A 21,550-nucleotide genomic window follows, 5' to 3' on the forward strand; every position below is an offset into this window, starting at 1 on the left:
TCATAGTTTTTTAAAAAAATTAATGCCAACTTGCTTATTGGATTTCAGTAGCTTAACTGCAGCATAAATATGGACTTTCCTTTTAGTATCTCTAGATTTCAGGAGCTTTCAATATTTGTATGATTCCACTATATTTTACATAATCATAACTTTAATATTACAAATTTAAATACATGTAACCATTTAGGAGGTTCATTCTTTGCTAGAATCTAGTTGTATTTGTGGGAAAACACAAATATAAAAATACATTTATTCTTTATAATTTACATGTAAAAGTTAAAGGATATGGAAGTACAGTTCTAAAGAAAAGAGTAGAGCAGTACAGATCAGCTTCAGGGACGTAGTCAAAATTTGGACAAAATTATCTGTCAATGATTTTATTGTCTTATGAATATGTGTTTTGAATTTTAATTATTTTTTCCCTCTTTTAATTAAAGGGTGCCATTTTCTTGGAAGGTGTGACAGTTAAAGGTGTAACCCAAGTAACAACTCAACCAAAGTTAGGAGAGATACAGCAAAAGTGTCATCATTTCTGTGGCTGGGAAGGGTAATGAACATTTTAAAGCATTTTTTCTGTTGTTTTTCTGCAACACATTAATAGGAACATTATTTTTTAAATAATTGAAGTTTACATTTTTATTTAGAGCACTTAAAAAGAAATTAAATGAGAATATTGTTATCACATTATTTGCCCAAAGTTTGTCTTTTAGGCAAAATGAAAAGAATAACGACAACAAAAGCAAAATTTTTTCATCTGCAGGGCAAAATTAAAGAAATTAACATTGTAACTCAGTGCCTAGTACTAATAGTTTATTGCCTGTTCCAACCTTACTAATTTGGGCATCTATAAATACTAAATTTATCATTTTCTTTCATGGGGAGGGGGGAATTAATGGACATACATTCTTTTATATAACCAGAAGTCTGGGGTTATCATCTTCAAATATGTCTCATCTATCTCATCTTTAAAATTACTGTTGATTAAGTTGATTGTATTTGAAAAAAGCATTAGGACTCTTTTCTGTATATCATTGCTGTCAGTGACAGGTAATTATAGTACTAATTATTGGTGAAGTGGATTTGCTCTTTGTTAAAACTTAAGCATATGATTCCTGAGTTTATCTTAAGAGCTCTTATCATTGCTTGTAGATATCAAAAATATTAACGAGAAATAGTTGCCACTAAAAGATGAAAATGACAGAGCAAATAGCATTTATTTTTCATACTCTGTACAGTCTTGCTAGTACACTTTAATTTTGGCTTTCACTATACCTGTTTCACTACTTCTGGGCATCTTTTGAACAGAGACTTTCAAAACCTGTTATTTTTGACAGAATGGCTATATGTGATATAAAGATGAGATCTGGAATAAATTTCATTATTATTTCTAATGTAAGCCAATATTTGAATTTTTTCTAATATTCTTTAACAAACCTGTTTTAATATCTACTTCTCAAATATTAGTTGTTTCTGTTACCCTTTTAATTTTGTTAACACCAGTTTGGAACTCTAGATTATTTGTATTATAAAATCCTAAACAGGATAAACTATTGTCATGTTATTCTCATAGCAGAGTTAAGACATTGGGGAAAAAAAAAGGGAATCAAGCAAGGTTGATTTAAGAAATTCATTGTTTTGCACAAATACCTACTATAAAATGATAATTATTTTCTTCTTTTAGGTCTGGATTCCCTGGAGCACAGCCTGTTTCTATGGACAAGCAGAATATTAAATTGCTAGAGCAGAATCCATATAAAGTAAGCTGGAAAGCAGATGGTACTAGGTAAGTTTGATTTCTAAAATAATTTATACAAATCACCCTAATGCTCAAAGACAATTACATTGTTGTTAGGAAAAGTTTGCACCTTTGAGAGTGTGAATTTTTGCCTTTATATACCAGAAACATTTCAGATCTGTTAAAAATATTTAATTCCTTTTGTGATAATTTATTCTGTCATTATAGAATCATGCCTTCAGAATTTTTTGTTTCCATTATTCATCAGTTTGATTTAATCCTATATGTTATGTAAATTTTATCAGTCTCCTGCATTTATTGCACTTTTGATTGTTTAAGGCTTTCTGTTTAATTTGAAACAAATTTTTCCACATACGTAAAGGATGAATGATTTCTTGTTAAGGTTGATTTTTTAATTGATGATTACTGAGTATGATCAAAGGTTGCCAGTTTTATTATCTAAAAAATAATGATCTTTCTTGAATGGTAGCCCTTTTTTTCTTCCTTTTTTATATTTGCATACTATACTTTTAATCCTTTGCTAGGTTGTATTTCCTTGTACAAATACTCTTTGAAGAGTTATTTTATTCTTATTGCTAATGATTGACTTCAGTGGAGCTTAATGCCTCATCTACTACTATTCTTTACTGATTTTGTGTTTTTTCATTTTGTTAGTTTTTTAGTCAGCTTTTTTATATAAATTAGAATTATTGTTCTGATAGAGAGTGAAAAGATTTGCGTTTTTAGATATTATGTAACTTTTTCTCCTTGCTTTTTCCTGGCTAAATAAGAAAAAATGTTACTTTAAAAATGTGGGAGGTATATTTTTTTGTTTTCTTGGGTGCTTATTTTAAATTATTTTGTAGATAGTTGCCAATTCCTTATTTTGTGCCATTTTGTTTCTTTAAAATATTTTGAATGTTTTAGTTAGGAGATAAGTAAACACATCACTTATGCCATTTAGTCTAGTTAACTTATGATGGCTTTAGATGGTAGGTATGGAAAAATAGAGCAGGGGAATATCTGGAATTTTTAATTTGACATCCATAAAGATAAACATTTTATTTAAATGTACCTTTTTCCATCTTCTTTTAAATGAACTCTATTTTTTGTTATGATAGATGATTGTTTATGTTAGGATTTATGTAAAGATATTTTCCTCTTTTGGGAAAATATAAAGTATAACGTTTTTTGCCACTCTTAGAATGGGTTGTAAATTGTAAAAAGAAGTCTTTGGGGCAAAGTTGAAAAAGAGTAGGAGAGGAAGCAAAATGGACGTAGGAGTAATAGATGTTTGTGTGAATGGTCTGAGGTTAATCTGACCAAGGCCTGGAAATAATAGTTGCGACTTCAGTGACAGTTTAAATGCGTTTCTCTAGTGGGTTACAAAATCTTTGTAATATTTAGTAAGTACCATAAAAATATTATCAATATAGGAATTAAATAGAAAACATAGTAATGATCACATTGATTCAGTCCCATGAATAGGTTGAATTCTGGAATTCTCTGCCCTCCAAAATAAAATTTATACCAAACTTGGGTTGATAGAAAAATCATTCTGCTATTTTTTGAAAATAAACTTTTTAAAATAAAACTTCACAAAAATTTTATTAGCTTTAATTTTAGAATTTTTTTTGTTTAATTATTAACTGAATACTTTTGATTTCCAAAATTAGAGTAATACATTTATAAACTATTAGAAGTAGAAAGGATTTGTGCCATATATCCAAATGTGGGACAATAACAGATTGTGATCAGATAGGGGAATTTCACAGTTTATAAACATAGGAGTGGAGCATTATAGGTGAAAATAAGGTCAAGATAATGATGATCTGCATATCAACTATATTAGATGGAGTAGATCGTGGGAAATGACTTAAGTTGTGAAACTGGAAGGTAAGGGTGTTTGGGGGGGGTAACAATATTTGTGTTAAAGTTCCCTGAGTATGAGGGCAAGAGTTGGGGAAGAGAGACTGTGAGTTGGGCACTGAACTCATTAAGAAAAGAAGATGAATGTCTTGAAGCAGTCGAGAACAGTTACTAGAATTTTGATTAGGTGATAGATAATGGCTTGATTGAACCTCAAAGGAGAAGTTATTGAATGATGGAGGTAGAGGACAAGTAATAAGTGGAAGAACTAAAATTTGAACCCAGCTCTAATTCCAAATTAAACATGCTTTCTACTATCCCATGATATCTTCCTGCCAGAAAAATACAGAATAATACTGAAGCCTTTATAAATGAAATCCTTCTTATTTCTAGAAATCTATATGAGTAGTTAATCATTTAAAAACAAAACAAACAAACAAACAACAACAACAACAAAAAAACAGAATAAGCCTGAAATACTAGCTAATTTAGCCCTGATGTCAGTAAAAACTTCCTAACAATTTGAGCATAATCCCATGAGGGAATAGGTTGCTTCAGGAGGTAGTAGGTTTTCTCACTTTGAAAGTCTTCAAGCAAAGTTTACATGACACTTTCAAGATCTGTCATAATGGGAACTGAATTCTTTTTGCATTATCGTGTGGACTACTAAATAGTTGCTGGAATTCCTTCCAACTATAAAATCTGTCATTTTGTGATCTCATTTGTCCTCTACCTCCATCATTATATGAAACCATTAAATGAGCTTCAAGTAAGTTTACCTTCAAGCCTCAGTGTCTTTATCTATAAAATCAGAAGATATGTTAGATAATCTCTATCTTCTAAATCAGTGTTTTTTAAATCTTTTTTTGTGTAATGGTCTCCTTTGTCAGTCTAGTGAATTCTTTGGATCTCTTTTCAGAATAATGTTTTTCAGTACATAAAATACATTGTGTTACAAAGGAGACCGATTATTCTGTGATATGGTTATTAAGGTATTTTTTAAAAAGTTCCTTGACCACAACTTTTAAATACTCCTGTTCTATGTCTAGTCTCTGTCAACTTTAACTATTCTGCTTCCCAGAGGGTTCTAGCCTAATACTCAACTCTATTCCATATTTATAAGTTCCTAGATGAGATCAAGATAGGTAACTCTGGACATTGTCATTATTAAGCGAATAATTACTGAGCTTAATGATTATTCTCACACACAACCCTTCCCTCTTTCCCCCTGCCACTGTGTGTGTGTGTGTGTGTGTGTGTGTGTGTATACACACATATATGTAAAATATTTGGATATGTAATAACTATTCAAGTATAGCTTTATATTTTTGAAATAATTTGGAGAACTGGGATTTCATTGGTGTTTGTACTCCCTCTAATGAAACAAATCACAATTTTCTATGACTTAAAAAAGTGATGGCGGGGGCAGCTAGGTGGCACAGTGGATAGAGCACCAGCCCTGAATTCAGGAAGACCCGAGTTCAAATCTGGTCTCAGACACTTAACACTTCCTAGCTGTGTGACCCTGGGCAAGTCACTTAACCCCAGCCTCAGGGGGAAAAAAAAGATATCTCAAAGTTATTTTAACTTGTGTTTCTCTAATAAATAATGATTTAGAGTATTCTTATATAACTATATAAAACTATAAAAAAAAAAAAAAGTGATGGCTGTACAGAATTGTTGTGGCTGAAAAATTGTCTTATACCAAACTCGTGAAGAGCTTCTCTGAACATAGCCGGCCAATCCTTGGACAGAAGATGTGAAGCTCATTTAATGGTTTCATATTTAAAGCTTTTTCATCTTGGTGTAGGTCCTACTGAAACTTATGATGTACTAGTATAGCTTTTAAGAACTCAGGGTCACCTCATCATGATGAGGCACTGAAGTGGCATTGTAATGGAAGAGAAGAGTGTATTTGATATCCTATGTTATGTAATAGCATATATGTATATATGAGTGTAATGCATTTGGACTATATTGCAAAGTAATAAACAAAATAATCAATAAATTTTACTTAATTTATGCTGTTTTTAATAGATTCTTTTACAACTTTTTTGGTAACATACAGATCTTTAAACTTTGTTAATTTATATTTTAATTTTTTCTATTTTCGTAATCCTGAAAATAAGCTTTGACTATAGAATATTTATTTATTTACATATTAATTATTAAGTTTATAAAATGTAAGCCTATCTGCACATATTTTCCTTAGCACATAAAAACATCAGAAAATTATAAGTTCATAGGATCTTATATCACCAGCTTTTTTTCCTGGTGGATATTATTACAGTAATTTAACCATGTCTTTTTTGACAAATTTAAATGTGCTTAGAGTGAGTCAAGCAGAAGGCAAAATAGCCTAACCATTTATATAAAAGTTTACTCTGAATGGAATTTGTATTACCAGAGTGACAGATGAACTAAATTTTAATCAATAAGTCAGTAGTAAAGAAAATATTTCAGACTTTTTATAAGACAGAAAGTAGAGTGGTTTTTTTTTTTTTTGTGGTCTATATCATTAAATTCAATATTTTAATTCAGTAATAAAAAGTGTTCTAAAAAACTGAGAAAAGGGAAACTAAGTACATCAAAGAAGGAGGAGTTTAAAAAAACTGAAATTTGATTATCAAATAAGTAGATTTTTAGAAGTCTAATATTAAATGGAAAAAAATGTTGTTATCCTGGGTGCTAATTAGTGCCATTAGATTCCAAAAAAGTGGATGAATTCTTAGACTGTTAGTGGGACAGTTATATCTGATAGAATGTTTAACTGATAGAGTTAAAAAAAATTTTTTTTCTCTTCACATATATAGCATGGAATAAACTTTTCTTTTGGAGGATGTATAATAGACATATATGAGCTTAAAAGTCAGAGCTATAGTAGTCATCACAAACGAATAATTCAGTAAGTCGATATTATTGTACAGTTACTGTAGGAAAAAAGTTTTTCCTTAGCTTATTACTACTTTATGTCCTAAAGATTGATTTGAATCCTAGCCTAAGTTTAATAGAACAGAAAATGGCCAAGTATCAGGTCTATATTAATTTATTAAAATAATGGTAATTGGTTAGATTTCTAAACTGCTCTCATTCCTCTTAAAGATTTTTTGCTATATTTACAAAATAAAAAAAAATCCTATTTTTTAAAAGTCTGTGTGTGTGTATGTGTATTTCTTTTACTCTAATAATTGAAGATTTTTTTCCTTCAGTAACATTGTCCTTTATAAAGGTAGAAGTTGAAATTAGAAATTCTTGCTAGAAAATTCTAAGAAACATCTGACACTGAAAGAGCATGGCTAATAAAAAGACTGTTAGAGAACTTTAAAAACAGCAGGAATCATTGAATTTCCTAACACAAGATGAGACTATTGGTGCCATATTGGGCGCCAATATATAAAGTTCTTGAATTGTGAGGGTCCGGTCGTCTGCTCAACTATAATCCTTCTCTGGGAGGAGATCTGTAAAATCTTTTCCTCTGTGCGCAGGTTTCTTGGGAGCTCTGAATCTCCTTCAGCTCTTGTCCTTCCCCAAATCAGACTGGTCTCCTTTCAGCCTGCCTGGCATCACAACTCTATCCCAGAGTGGATTCTCTCAGACCCAATGCTGGCCTCCTTTTATCCTCCCAGAGAATAGGCATGTGAGAACTCAGTGGGGCGTGGGGAAATACTTCCACCAATGAACTTGCTCCTCTTAGAATTCCTAAGGTGTAAACTCCCTTTAAAGGCACAAACCAAAGGTCTGAGCCAGAGAACTGTCAAGTCAACCTGAGTACTTACCTTGTAATTGTCCAGACAACCTGAGTTCTCACCTTGTCACTGTCCAGACAACCTGATTTCTCACCTTGTAATCCTAACATCAAATGTTTGGCAATCTAGTACTTCAAGGACTTTGACAAGTAGCCTTATTTTGATTTTTATCATGTTGTAATAGATATAACACAAAGATCTAAGATACAAAAGAATGATTACAAACAATGTTTTTTATTCTAACTTTAATGTTTTTGCAAAATTAAAAATAGCAGTAATAGACCTTGGGAGATTAGTAGACATCTGCTTTTTTATAAGTTTTATACTTAAATTGATTAAAATGATAAATATTTTAAAATGTATTTATTGTCAGAAAAAGGAACAAATGATATGATGGGTTGCCTTTTACACATATTATACTTCATAAAAAGAATACAAGTGAATTCAATATATTTAGTGTAACGGGCTGTTGTCTCCAGAAGCTGCCCATTGCTCTCTGGGAGATCTGCTGTGTCAACTCAAATCTCTTGGACAGATTCTTCTTCCTGTAGAGAACCGTTGTCTCCAGACAGTTGCCGTTAACTGTGGTCCAGAGAAGTGATTTCCCTTCCTGCAGAGAGCTGCCTCAAATTTGGTCTAGAGCAGAGACTCTCTTTTTCCTCTTTATCCTCCCAGAGAATGGGCGTGGGATAATGCAAGGGCTTCTGGGAAGAATTACTTCAACCAAAAAACTTGCTCCTCCTAAGCATGCAAGCTCTTCCCCAGGAAAGGCCGGAACTAGAGAATTGGTACCGACTTAGCACTTAGTAAGAACTTAATATCTCATTATCTCATTAGCACTTAGTAAGAACTTAACAATTGAGTATCTTTAATTTTCAGTTTTAATATTCTGTAATTTATACAAGGTTTTGGGTTGAATATTGACCACTTTCATATCATTGAGAAAAATTAAATATATTTGATTTATAGAGTGATAGCTGGTGAGTTTAGGAAAAGAGTTGGGGAATTAAAATTAAGGGTAATTAATTTCTAAGTAAAAAACCTGAAGTTCGGGTATTAAAATGTTGTTGGGATTTTGAAGGCTCATACAGCTTGGTCTGTGAATCATTAATTTTGAACTGAAATTTCTTTCTATACTAGCATTCTGGTCCTTTTTATTTTTATTGCAATCATTAGGAAGGGGGAAAAAGCTGTGTTGTTAGAGAAAGATGTCTCATTCCCTTGCCCTTAATTGGAACTCTTCTTTTTTGTAAACGTGTTGTATATGTGCTCACCCCTATACCTGTTCCTTCCCCCTCAAAAAAGCTTTCAAAGGGTAGACTATTCAATGATTTTCAGTCAGAATTTAGACAGCCTACTATGCTAGATTTAGGAAAAGCAATAGAATTTAAAAGTTACAAATATATAATGTGCATTTTGAAGGTGAGGGGGGGAAGATTAGACAGAATTAATGGTATGGAAGTGTCACTTGTCTTAATGAGTTCAGTGAAATTGAACTTGACTTTCATACATTTCTTAATAGGGAAAGAAGTACATGAGGAGAGGTATGAACAGTTAGTAATGAATAGAAACTGTGTCATTGTAATTGATAGTATATGAGATAACTTGTGAAATATGAACATATACATGTATTTTAGGGTTTTTAAAAAACTTAATGATGTATGTGTAATTTAAATGTGCATAATAAATGTAACTTATGCATTACAAATTTTAAATACAGATAAGCAGATTTTGAACATGGTTTATCTAAACCTTTGAGAAATAGCTATAACAGATTGAATAATTAGGAATTTCAGTGTCATAATAAAAATTATAAAGCACAACTTAAAATATTACTGCTTCTGTAGATTATTACTTAATAGAATGAACTTTAAAATATTTAATAGGGCAGTCAGTAGTAATTAAAATTAGTAAATTAGACTATCATAAATATGTTAATAGTGGGGGAGGGTTATTTTAAAAGAATTTTAATGTGGCTTAGAGTTAAAATAAATCTATTAGTCCTATAATCTTTCACTTGATTGTATCAGTGATAAAGATATGGATTATTGATTGCTAAAACTTGCATATTTCCTTCTAATACTCTTATCAAAGATGATATATTCAAAGCATATAGCCTTTTTTCATAAAAATCTTGTGTAGTTGGGAAAGTTGGCATCTAGGTTAGTAGTTGTTAGTATTCTTTCATTTACCTATTTTGGGTTGTAATAATATTTTAATGCCTTTTGTATCCTCCCCTCTTTCAAATATTTGAGAATTGATTCCCTAAAACCTTCACAGTTGGTGAACTAGCATGAACCTCTTCATTTTTACATTGGAATTAGTCTAGCCATATTTCTTTTTTTTTTTTTTTAATTTTATTTATTTATACATATTTTTGACAGTATATATACATGAGTAATTTTTTTTTTTATAACATTATCCCTAGTATTCATTTTTCCAAGTTATCCCCTCCCTCCCTCTACTCCCTCCCCTTGATGACAGGCAATCCCATACATTTTACATGTGTTACAATATAACCTAGATACAATATATGTGTGTAAATACCATTTTCTTGTTGCACATTAAGTATTAGATTCCGAGGGTATAAGTAATCTGGGTAGATAGACAGTAGTGCTAACAATTTACATTCACTTCCCAGTGTTCCTTCTCTGGGTGTAGTTGTTTCTGTCCATCATTATCAACTGGAAGTGAATTGGATCTTCTTTATGTTGAAGATATCCACTTCCATCAGAATACATCTTTATACAACATTGAAGTGTACCAATGATCTTCTGGTTCTATTCATTTCACTTAGCATCAGTTGATGTAAGTCTCTCCAAGACTCTCTATATTCCTTCTGCTGGTCATTTCTTAACAGAGCAATAATATTCCATAACCTTCATATACCATAATTTACCCAACCATTCTCCAATTGATGGACATCCATTCATCTTCCAGTTTTTAGCCACTGTGAAAAGAGCTGCCACAAACATTTTGGCACATACAGGTCCCTTTCTCCTCAGTATTTCTTTGGGATATAAGCCCAATAGCAGCAATGCTGGATCAAAGGGTATGCATAGTTTGATAACTTTTTGGGCATAGTTCCAGATTGCTCTCCAGAATGGCTGGATTCTTTCACAACTTCACCAACAATGTATTAGTGTCCCAGTTTTCCCACATCCCCTCCAACATTCATCATTATTTGTTCCTGTCATCTTAGCCAATCTGACAGGTGTGTAGTGGTATCTCAGAGTTGTCTTAATTTGCATTTCTTTGATCAGTAGTGATTTGGAACACTCTTTCATATAAGTGGATATAATTTCAATTTCATCATCTGAGAATTGTCTGTTCATATCCTTTGACCATTTATCAATTGGAGAATGGTTTGATTTCTTATAAATTAGGGTCAGTTCTCTATATATTTTGGAATATTTCTTATATTTTTTTCTCTTTAGTGCCAATTTTTATTTTTTTGGTGTCATTTTTACCTCCTCATAAGTATTATCTAGTTCTGTTTATTAAATTCTTTTAACAGTATTATGTATTGCCAAAGGTGTATATTACTGTTGGGAGATATAGTTCTGAGTCCAAATGGAAAAGGTAAACACTTGTCATATACTCCAATTTTCAGGTGAAATCATGGAGATTTCATTAAACTATGAAACATTGTAAAGCTTCCCATATGAATGAGATGGAAGGAAAAATAATTCATGGAAAAGTATTTATTAAGTGTTTACCATATACAAAATACTATTATAAGTGTTAGGATACAAATAGTAAAGTCAGACAGTATTCTGAAAAGGCTCACATTCTAATTGGAGGGGACAAAATGTATAGGAGAATTCAGCTTTAGATAGCTGGATGAAAAGGCCTGGTGGCCATTAGGGCATAGTGATGGCAATTCCTAGGGGAGTCTAGGAACACAGCAATAGAATAGATTACAAAACCTGGTGATGACCTAGTGATCTTACATTTTACTAGAAGAAATATATTTGGTGACTAATTCTTTCTTCATCTAAGCACTATGAATGCCTATGTTTGCCTCCCAGGCAGGAACTTTGAAAGGTGTTGAGTGGCTTGGGCTCCCTGATACCAGGTGGATTGAGAAAAGGCTAGGGCTATATAGTAGGAAAGGGATATTGATTCTGCCTACCAGTAATTGGTGGTGGGATATGAATAGATGAGGGTTGGACTAGACTGGGGCATTTGGGGAAAGGGACCTTAAGTCTGATTGATTCTATTGATTCCCAATGGTGGGATACGATATGTTTACCACTCAGAAGAGGTTGTTCTAAACTCTCTATAGTTTTCTGTTTTTTTATATCAGAATACTACACATGTGTTATGTAGTGGCTGTGAGTCATGGAACAGTACCATCTCTGAAGATTAAAAATGAGTATTACTCAGAGGTCAGTGGGGAAATTCACAATAGTTGTGAGTAATCTACAATATCTTATGAACAAGGAAGTATGAGGATGATATATGAAGTAAAGATGTCAGCAGAGAAATATGAGTAAAGATAGAAAATTTTTTGGTCACATAGTTAAAAGGAGAAATACTGGATAGATAATTCATATGTTTGAAAAGTAGGCTCGTGATATTGAGAGAACAAGACCCTATTATACTAAGTGAATCTTATGGTAAATTTAGAAATGGACATGGATAAGAGTTGCACTGAAATGGACCAATTGCAATCTGTATCAATAGAAGAAATATATCAGTTATACTATGGCCCTAATTGAATATTTGAGAATTGAAAAGAAATGAAATGACTGTAGACTGTAGTCTAGGTCAAGTGTTCTTAACTTAGTCCTTGACCTTGTCTGGGGAAAAAGTAGTTACAATTTACTGAATTTAACTGAAATTTGCCATTTCTTTCACCCAATAACTTAAATCAACAAACGTTATTCTGAAAAGGAATTCAGAGGGCCTGGTTCATGATGCACACATGATTAAGAAATTGATGACTTTAGTTAATGTTTGGAAGTACATGAATAGAATTCTGGGTTTGATGTCAGGAGAACCTTATTCTAAAACTTAATACCTATGAGACCCACAACAAGTCATCCCTGATCTATTCCTTTTCTGTGAGAATACTCCAGGGCTCTGTCTTGGGCCATTTTTTCCTTTTTTAAAGAAGATTTTGATGATCTTTTGGTGATTTAATCAATTTTCATGGGCTTAGTATAATCTACATATTCCAACCCTATCTCCTAACCCTAGTCCTTTCTCATAACTGCTTGCTGGACATCTCCATCTGAATTTTTCAGAATCATCTTACTTTCGACACGTCCACACAGGACTTCGTATTCACACTTCTCTTCCAGACTTTCTATGTCTATTCTTTTCCTGAATCATCCTTAAATACTCACTTGCCTTCATTATATATCTAAGTCTGTTCTCAAATATTGTTGCTTCTGCCTCCACAACATCGCTGTTATAAGATGATCCCTTCTCTCCACTCGGGCCTACCACCCTAGATTATGCCTCCATCATCTCTTCTCTGGACTATTAAAATAATTTACTAATTGGTCTCCCTGTCTTCACTCTCCTTTACAATCCATCCTTCACACAGCTGTCAAATTGATATTCCTCAAGTAAGGCTAAACATATTGATATATATTTTTACTTAAGAGCTTTACACTACTTATTGCTACCAGAATAAAATTCCATTACTTGCCTTTTAAGGCTTTTCACAATCTGTCTCTTATGTTTTTATATTGATTTCATCCTATGCTTTCTTATGTATTCTGCATTCCTTCCAAGTATGTTTTTCCTACACAACATTTCAGGTGTCATCTCTTTTTATCTCATTCCTTTGCCCAGGCTCTCCCTCCCACCTGGAATGCTTTCTCTCTCTGCCTTTGTCTCTTTGAATTCATAGTTTCCTCCAAGACTTAGCTTATTACCTTTTTATTAATCTGTTTTTTTGGTGTGCTCTCCCATATCCAAATTGCCTTGGCTTTGTATATATATTTTGTATCTTTTATGTACATATTATTTTCCAGCAGTGTAATTATTACACTGGTCCTCAAACTTTTAAAATAGGGGGCCAATTCACTGTCCCTCAGACTGTTGGAGGGGCAGACTATAGTAAAAACAAAAACTCACACTCTGTTTCCGCCCCTCAGTCTATTTGCCATAACCTGGCGGGCCGCATAAATGTCCTCAGCGGACATGTTATGTTCTTACTAAATTCTTTTACAAATTGCTCATGTAGTACTTTTCTTTGGAAATTATGCTTTTGACTTATCAGGCCTATGTTAAGAGAATATATTTAGATTCCTCAGGCCAAATCTATAGAAAAGCAAAATGATGTATTTTTAAGCCAAGAAATTGAGTACCCTTCTTGTTGGAGAAATAAAAGAAGTGTGGTATTCCTCTGAGATCAGTCTTAGGACCAATTTTATTTTATGTCTTCATAAGTGAACTAGAGAAAGAAGATAATTGTATTTTATTAATCTTTTTTATATGAATGAAAAAGCATTTATTAAATGTTTATTGTGTGCCAAATACTATGCTAAGTACTCAGGATATAAACACAAGAAGGAAGACAGTTTGCTTTTTTAGGAGCTTATATTCCATTAGAAAAAAAACAAAACATAGTGATGAGTTGAAAATCAAGGATGATTTTCATCAGCTGTTGGAAATTTGTTTGCATTTTTCTGGTGGCCAGTGATTATCCCCTAGCAAGTTGCCCTTAAACTAAATGATAATTTTCTTACTCTAGAATATTTCTGATAATACATGTTGGTGTTTATTATATTGATCCTGTGTCAACTGGTATATTATTTTTTTTATTTTATTTTACTTTTTTTGCTGAGACAGTTGGGGTTAAGTGACTTGCTCAGGGTCACATAGCCAGGAAGTGTTAAGTGTCTGAGGCCAGATTTGAACTTAGGTCTTCCTGACTTCAGGGCTGGTGCCCTATCCACTACACCAACTAGCTGCCCTGGTATATTACTTTTTGCAAATTATTTTGTGTATTATCAGAAAACTTTTGAAATTTATTTTATGATTAGGACCAATATTTTACCCGTGGAAAAAATTTTCATTTTTTGTAGTGGAGCTTCAATTAGAGAAAATAGGGCTTAGGTAGATTATCACATTTATTAGGGATATTTTTATATTTATATATTCAAGAATATGTTTAATACATAAGTTGAAGAGAGGTCCAAATATAATCTGGAGAAGGAAATAAATCCCCTTTAAGTCCATGATCACTTAGGTGAAGTAGTTTGAGGTGCACTAATTACTGACCATAACTTAGATGAAAAAAGCACTTAGACAACTCTCTAATAATCAAAGTAAGATACTTTGATACTAAGTTAAGTTTGTGTGTGTGGGTGTGTGAGGATATAAAAATGTATGTGTGTGTGTATATATATGTATATATAGTTGTGTATGTGTATGTGTTGATTAATGAAAAAGTATACCTAGCACCCCCCAATTAGATAAATGATCAAAGGATTTGAAGCAGCAATTCTTTTTTTTTTTTTTTTTTTTTTTTTTCTGAGGCTGGGATTAAGTGATTTGCCCAGGGTCACACAGCTAGGAAGTGTTAAGTGTCTGAGATCAAATTTGAACTCGGGTCCTCCTGAATTCAGGGCTGGTGCTCCATCCACTGCGCCATCTAGCTGCCCCTGAAGCAGCAATTCTTAAAGGAAAACTTTTTCCATGTACAAAAAATACTCCTATGAGCTGCATTTAGCTTCTCTGCTGCTCATGCTCCAAATTGTTAATAAATTGTGAAGTGCAAATTAAGACAATTTTGAGGAAAAAAGGAAAATGACAAATTTTAAAGAGCAACAGAAAATCAGGTACAGTAATGCATTATTGATAGAGCAATGAATCAACTCTACTAGCGTTATGGGAAGTGGTTGGGGACTGTGTTTGAAAATTACTAAACCATGCACATGACCTAGAATACTACACTAAGTGAATGTCTCCCCAAAAAGAGGAATTGGATCCATATGTACAAAAAAAGAACTCTTTTTGTTGTGGCAAAGAATTGAAAGTTAAGGAGCTGCTTATTAATTAGTGAATAGCTGAATAAATTATGATATATAATCATGGTATAAGAAATACTGAAAAGGTATGTATGAAATGATGCAGAGTAAAGAGAACCAGGAGTATAATGTAAAAAAAAATTGTAAAGACAAACAACTTTGAAAGGCTTTAAAATTTGAATTCATGCAATGAATAGCCATGATTTCCAAGGATTGAAGATGAAACATGCTTCTCATGTCCTTACCTTTGACATAAATTCAAGAAACAGATTGAAGCATATGTTCTTTTTGTTTTGTTCTGGACCTGTGATTTTATTTGGTAATATAGAAACTACCTTTACGTATTGAAATTAGCAGTGGGAAGTAATTTATAATCTTATAATGTTGCCTAAAGCACTGAGAGTTTTAATTAACTTGTCCAAGGTTATACATCAATTTAGTATTTGAGGTCAGAGTTGATAACTCTTGCTTCCTCTCATCCCTAGAAAAATCAGTACTATTCATATTCACAAACCCACACACCCTACTTGTATATTTAAAGCCTGTTCTTTGTTTTTGGGCTTATAAATAATGTATTGGTAGTACCTATCAGCCAATTGAGAACCACTTGGAAAAGAAGATTAAGTGAATCTAAAATTATGCTAATAGAAAAATAAGATTATTATTATTGTTTTTAACAAATAAGATTCATACTTATTTGTTAAATATTTAATTTATTACAAAAGATGAAACTCACATTTATGGTCTGTAGGTTTTTTTTTTTTTTTTTTTTTTTTTTTTTTTTTTCAATGGATGAAGTTCATTCTAAGAACACAGCAAAGAATTGAAATTTTTCTTAGTTTAGCCACCTGGCAACTGCAATCATTCTGTTTCACCAGTAGATGTCATTCCCATGTTAGTTTAAGAAAGTGATTCTTGAGAAATTTTCATGTTTGACTACTAAATAATTTCAGAAGTTCCCATTTAAAATACTATGATTCTGGTTTTTTTGTAGCCATTTTTCTTTACATAGAAGCTGGGATAATAAAGTAATGTAGTTGATTTTAAACAGGGTACTAGAATTTATGTATTCCATTGAGTTGCCCTTCAAGTAATCATTGTGGGAGGCTACTCTTAATTTTCTGAAAACATTGTATCTTTAAGTCTCTCCCTTCCCCACTCTGTCTTCCCCCCTTCTGTTGTTTGGTAGATTTAGTTGGACACTTTTTTTCTTTCTCCTGTTCTCTTTTAGCTTACAGACTTTTAAATTATAGTTGTAGGACATGAAGCAGTACATTCATTTTATTCTGTTGTATGCATTCCATTTTTGCTTAGGGGCTGGGCATTCCTGTCTTATTTAAGCTGTAATCCTAAAATTCAAATACTATTCTTTCATGCCGTTTTAGCTAGCTATTCACTTCCCTAATCTGTCTTTTTAATTCTGCCTCTCTTGCCTTTAGTTGGAAACAGTAGTGAATAATCACCTGAATTCTGTAGTCTTCATTTTCTTGTTCAATACTTGATTATCTTGAATAAGGTTAAAGAGTTAAATGTTTCTAGGTTTCAGTATTGTGTTCATGTGAAACACCACTAGTGGACAGTCCTGGGAATTTCTTTATATTATCCCTCTTCTATCATGGATATACTATATGCCTTTTGAAGACAATATACCTCGCTATTATCAGATCTATGAATTGCTGCCTTAGAACCATTAACACTCTTCAATAGTTTCCTAATTGGTCTTTCTGATTTTGGTCTTTCCCCTCAATCCATCCTGCCTCAAAATTGTTTTTTAGCCCCAAATATATGGTGGTTGTTAAAATGATAGGATCATGAATTTAGAACTAGAAGGAATCTGAGAATTATAGTTAAAATTCTCTCATTGCTGAGGAAACTAAGAATTAGAAGACAAATTACTTTCTCATATTGGTACTACACATCAAAGGTAAAATTTGAACTCAGATCTTTCAACTTTAGAATTAATATTCTTTCCACTGTCCCAAAGATCATTGGCCAGCTTTTTTTTTTTTTTAATTTTAATTTAATTAATATTTACAAACATTTTATACATAGGTAATTTTTCAGCATTGACAATTGCAAAACCTTTTGTTCCAACTTTTTCCTTCCTTTCCCCCACCCCTTCCCCAGATGTCAGGTTGACCAATACATGTAAAATATGTTCAAGTATAAGTTAAATACAACATACTTATACATGTCCAAGCAGTTATTTTGCCGTACAAAAAGAATCAGACTTGAAACAGTGTACAATGGTACACAGGCTAATGAGCCTGTGAAAGAAATCATAAATGTAGTCAGACAAAAATAGAGGGATTGGGAATTCTATGTAGTAGTTCATAGTCAACTCCCTGAGTTTTTTTGCTGAGTGTAGCTGGTTCAGTTCATTACTGCTCTATTGGAACTGATTTGGTTCTTCTCAAAGGTTGAAATTTTATTTTTTCATGTAGTACATTATGTTTTTGTGCAATAAACATTGAGAGACTGGAAATAAATGATCTTGTTCAATACTTAAGTGTCTATCAAGTCCAAAGTCTTTTGTTATAATTTGAGGCAATATTTACTTTGCAAGCTGTATTTTTACTTATTAAAACTATATGGTAATTCATATTTGGTTTCATCCCTTCAGATAGGACTAAAAAAAAATCCACTCAAATGGATTCTTTTGAAAGTAGTAGAGAACATACTTATCTCAGTTGCTCACAAATTTGAGTTACTTATTGTGTTTCTAATGGCACAAGATATAGTTTACTTTTTGTTTGTACTTCACTAGAATTATTTTGGAGACATCTAAAACCTCTTTAATATTCTTCTCAATAGGTGAGATTTTTCTAGTCTGGTGTCTCGTTACCTTATCCACGACTATTCCTGTCTGAACATTCAGCTCCACTCATTAGAATAAACATCTGCTACAAATGTTATTAATGAGATAGATATCAAGGGATCCAGGCAAGCCACTAACCACCTGGCCTAATTGCATTTCTCAATACCAAAACCATAGAGCAGCAAATATAGAAGCTGCCTGAACATATTATAATAATTATTTTATTCATATAGCAATTGCATTTCTACAACATAACCTTTCACAAGTCACTAAGTGCATTTGTTAAAAGTTCATATATCTTTTTCTGTTACTTTGAACATACACTGCTTAACCCTTTTAGAACAAAGCCACAGGGCATAATTTTTCATAATGGGAAAATTTTCAATTTGCCTTTCAGATCTACACTATACATCTAGCAATATTAGCATAAAACCTCTTCCAGAGTACCAGGGCAGGGGCTTGGCAGCAACAGTTAATATTAAATGCAAAAATTCCATGGAATTTATAGTTCAGAGCTGTTCAAATTTTAAGAGTCACTCAAGCAATTTGTAAGACAACAAACTCTTTAAATGAGAATTGCCTGTTTGAGATAAGTGTTTTTCCCAGTCTGAAAATGAGAACAAATAGTATTAAATATTTTTACCGAACCTGAGAAAATACTTCAGGGATGTTTTAAAGACATAGACCATGTCTTATATTTTGTATGTCCCATAGCAGAGCATGTTGAATAAATATTGAAGAACAACAACACCTATAGCAATGGCAGCAGCAGCAACAATAAATCTAGCATTTATATAAGTCCTTTCAGGTTGTGATTGCTAATTTCAAATATCATCTTATTTTATCCTCACAACTCTGGGAGGTATATATTCTCGGAGGTATATATTCCCACCCTAATTTTATAGTATGAAGCATATAGAGTGACTTGGCCAGTGATATAGCCAGCAATTATTTGAACTCAAGTCTTACTGACTCTAGGTTCAGTGATCTGTCCACTTTGCCACCTAGCTGCCTAATTTAGCCAACATATGTTCATTAACTACTCTCCATCCCAGAAAAATCATAGACTTCACTTTTTGAAACAGGTGTGTTTAGAAAACATCCAACTGACTTTCAGTAAGCAGATTATTGTTTTAATAATGATTTCTAGTGCCTGGTACAGTGACTGGCCCAAAACAAATGCAAAATAAATGCTAATTGATAACCTGATTGCCAAGTTGCTATCAGAGTGATGAATTTTTCACTTATAGCTATTCTAAAGGACCATCTACTAAATCAGTATATTCATACTAACAGAATCCAGTATTTTAATAAGAATGCTATTTTAAATCTTTTAGTGGAATTTAGGAGAGGGAATGCAATTTGTAATTCTTATGGAGTTAAGAGACCAATTTTAACCTTTTTTTTTTTTTTTTGCTGAGGCAATTGGGGTTAAGTGATTTGCCCAGGGTCACACAGCTAGGAAGTGTCAAGTGTCTGAAGCCAGATTTGAACTCCAGTCCTCCTGACTTCAGGCTGGTACTCTTATCAACTGTGCCACCTAGCCACCCCTTAAACTTTAAAAAAAATTTTTTAATAGCTTTTTATTTTTAAAATAGATGGAAAGATAGTTTTCATGCAAAACCTTGTGTTCCAAAATTTTCTCCCTCCCTTCCTTCCACCTCTCTCTCCTAGAGAGAAAGTAATCAAATATATATTAAACATACTCAATTCTTCTAGACATATTTCCACACTTATCATGCTGCACAAGAAAAATCAGTCAAAAAGGAGGGGAAAAAAGCAATCAAATAACAACAAAAAAAGTGAAAATACTATGTTGTGAATCACATTCAGTACCCATGGGTCTCTTTGAATGCAGATGGCTGTCTTTATCACAAGCCTTTTGGGATTGGCCTGAAGCACCTCATTGTTGAAAAGAGCCACATTGAAGTTGATCATCACATAATCTTGTTGCCATTGTGTACAATGTTCTCTTGGTTCTACTCACTTCATTTAACATCAGTTCATTTAAGTCCCTCCAGGCCTTTCTGAAGTCATTTTGCTGATTGTTTCTTAAAGAATAATAATATTCCTTAACGTGCACATGTTGTGCCATAACTTATTCAACCATTCTCCAACTGATGGAATCCCCTCACTTTCCAGTTACTTGCCATATATATAAAGGGCTGCTACAGATATTTTTGCATATGTGAGTTCTTTTCCCTTTTTTTATGATCTGTTTGGGATACAGACTCAGTAGTGGCACTGCTGGGTGAAAGAGTATGCCTTTTGGGCAGAATTCCAAATTCCTCTTCAGAATGGTTAGATCATTTCACAGTTCCCCCAACAATATATTAATGTCCCAGTTTTCCCACATCCCCTCCAACATTTATCATTATCTTTTCTTGTCATTTTAGCCAATCTAAGAGGCATAGTGTTGGTATTGTCATACCTTAGAGTTGTCTTAATTTGCATTTCTCTAATCAGTAGTGACTTATAGCATTTAGATTCTAACCTTATGTCAGAAACTTACAAGCTATGAAACCAGGGGCAAGCTAAAGATTTCTTATCTGTAAAATAAGGAGAATAGTGGTACAGCCTGTCCCACAGGATTGTTATAAGGATCCAATGAGATAAATGTTAAAGTACAAACCTTAAAATACTAAACATTTACCCTATTTTTCTTATTTTAAAAGTAATATAAGAATTTAATTAAAATGGTTATATAGGATATTCTTTTATAAAGAGGACAAGGCATTTATAATGTTAAAGATCATATCCTTCTTTAGGACCCTTATAAATTCAGGTTGACCTTCCTCTTCCACTTATTCAGATATTCTACTATAACTTATTAAATAGTCTTTGCAAATTGCTGTCACTATAAAATTTATCAGCCATCAATTAATTTAGTGATTAGTCTGTCTCTATGAATTTTAGACAATGTCATATATCATACGATCTGTTACAAAACCTATGCCCAATTTTTTTCAAACTTGCTAGGTTGTATAAAGTTTGTACTTTCTTGATATCTTTGTAACACAGACTTAACCTCTGTGCTATGATGGGAGTGTCAGAGGATAACTTCTTTTGTGGGTGGGTGGGGGCAGGATTTAGAATAGTAATGAAAAATTTGATCATTTGGAAGTTAATAAGTATATGCTTGACCTTCAAATTCTTACAAGGCCCAGAACTTCTGCAGACTTTGTATCTTCTATTTTGTAGATATATATTTCATATCATAAGCTTTACTCTTATTCTTAGATTTCTATCAAATAATTCTATCTCTAATGAAAAAAGTGAAGCTGTATTAGTCTCCTTAGTTCCTACCTTCTGGCTTTCCATTTAGAAGATCAACATTATAAGGACTAAATCACATAATCAGATTAGGATAGATATTTTCAATGCTTATGCC

At 32.6% G+C, this 21,550-nt stretch overlaps 1 protein-coding gene across 2 annotated transcripts in view; it reads left to right on the forward strand.

Moving 5' to 3' along the window:
- Positions 1-21,550, forward strand: part of RNGTT (RNA guanylyltransferase and 5'-phosphatase) — a 313,552-nt gene that overhangs the window by 58,709 nt on the left and 233,293 nt on the right. For both annotated transcript variants that reach the window (XM_074310316.1, XM_074310315.1), the window contains 2 exons: positions 438-547; positions 1,682-1,783. In XM_074310316.1, coding sequence (XP_074166417.1) covers positions 438-547; positions 1,682-1,783 — 212 coding nt within the window. The remainder of the gene's footprint in view (positions 1-437; positions 548-1,681; positions 1,784-21,550) is intronic.

The sequence above is a fragment of the Sminthopsis crassicaudata genome, chromosome 4 (assembly GCF_048593235.1).
Source record: "Sminthopsis crassicaudata isolate SCR6 chromosome 4, ASM4859323v1, whole genome shotgun sequence".
NCBI lineage: Eukaryota > Metazoa > Chordata > Mammalia > Dasyuromorphia > Dasyuridae > Sminthopsis > Sminthopsis crassicaudata.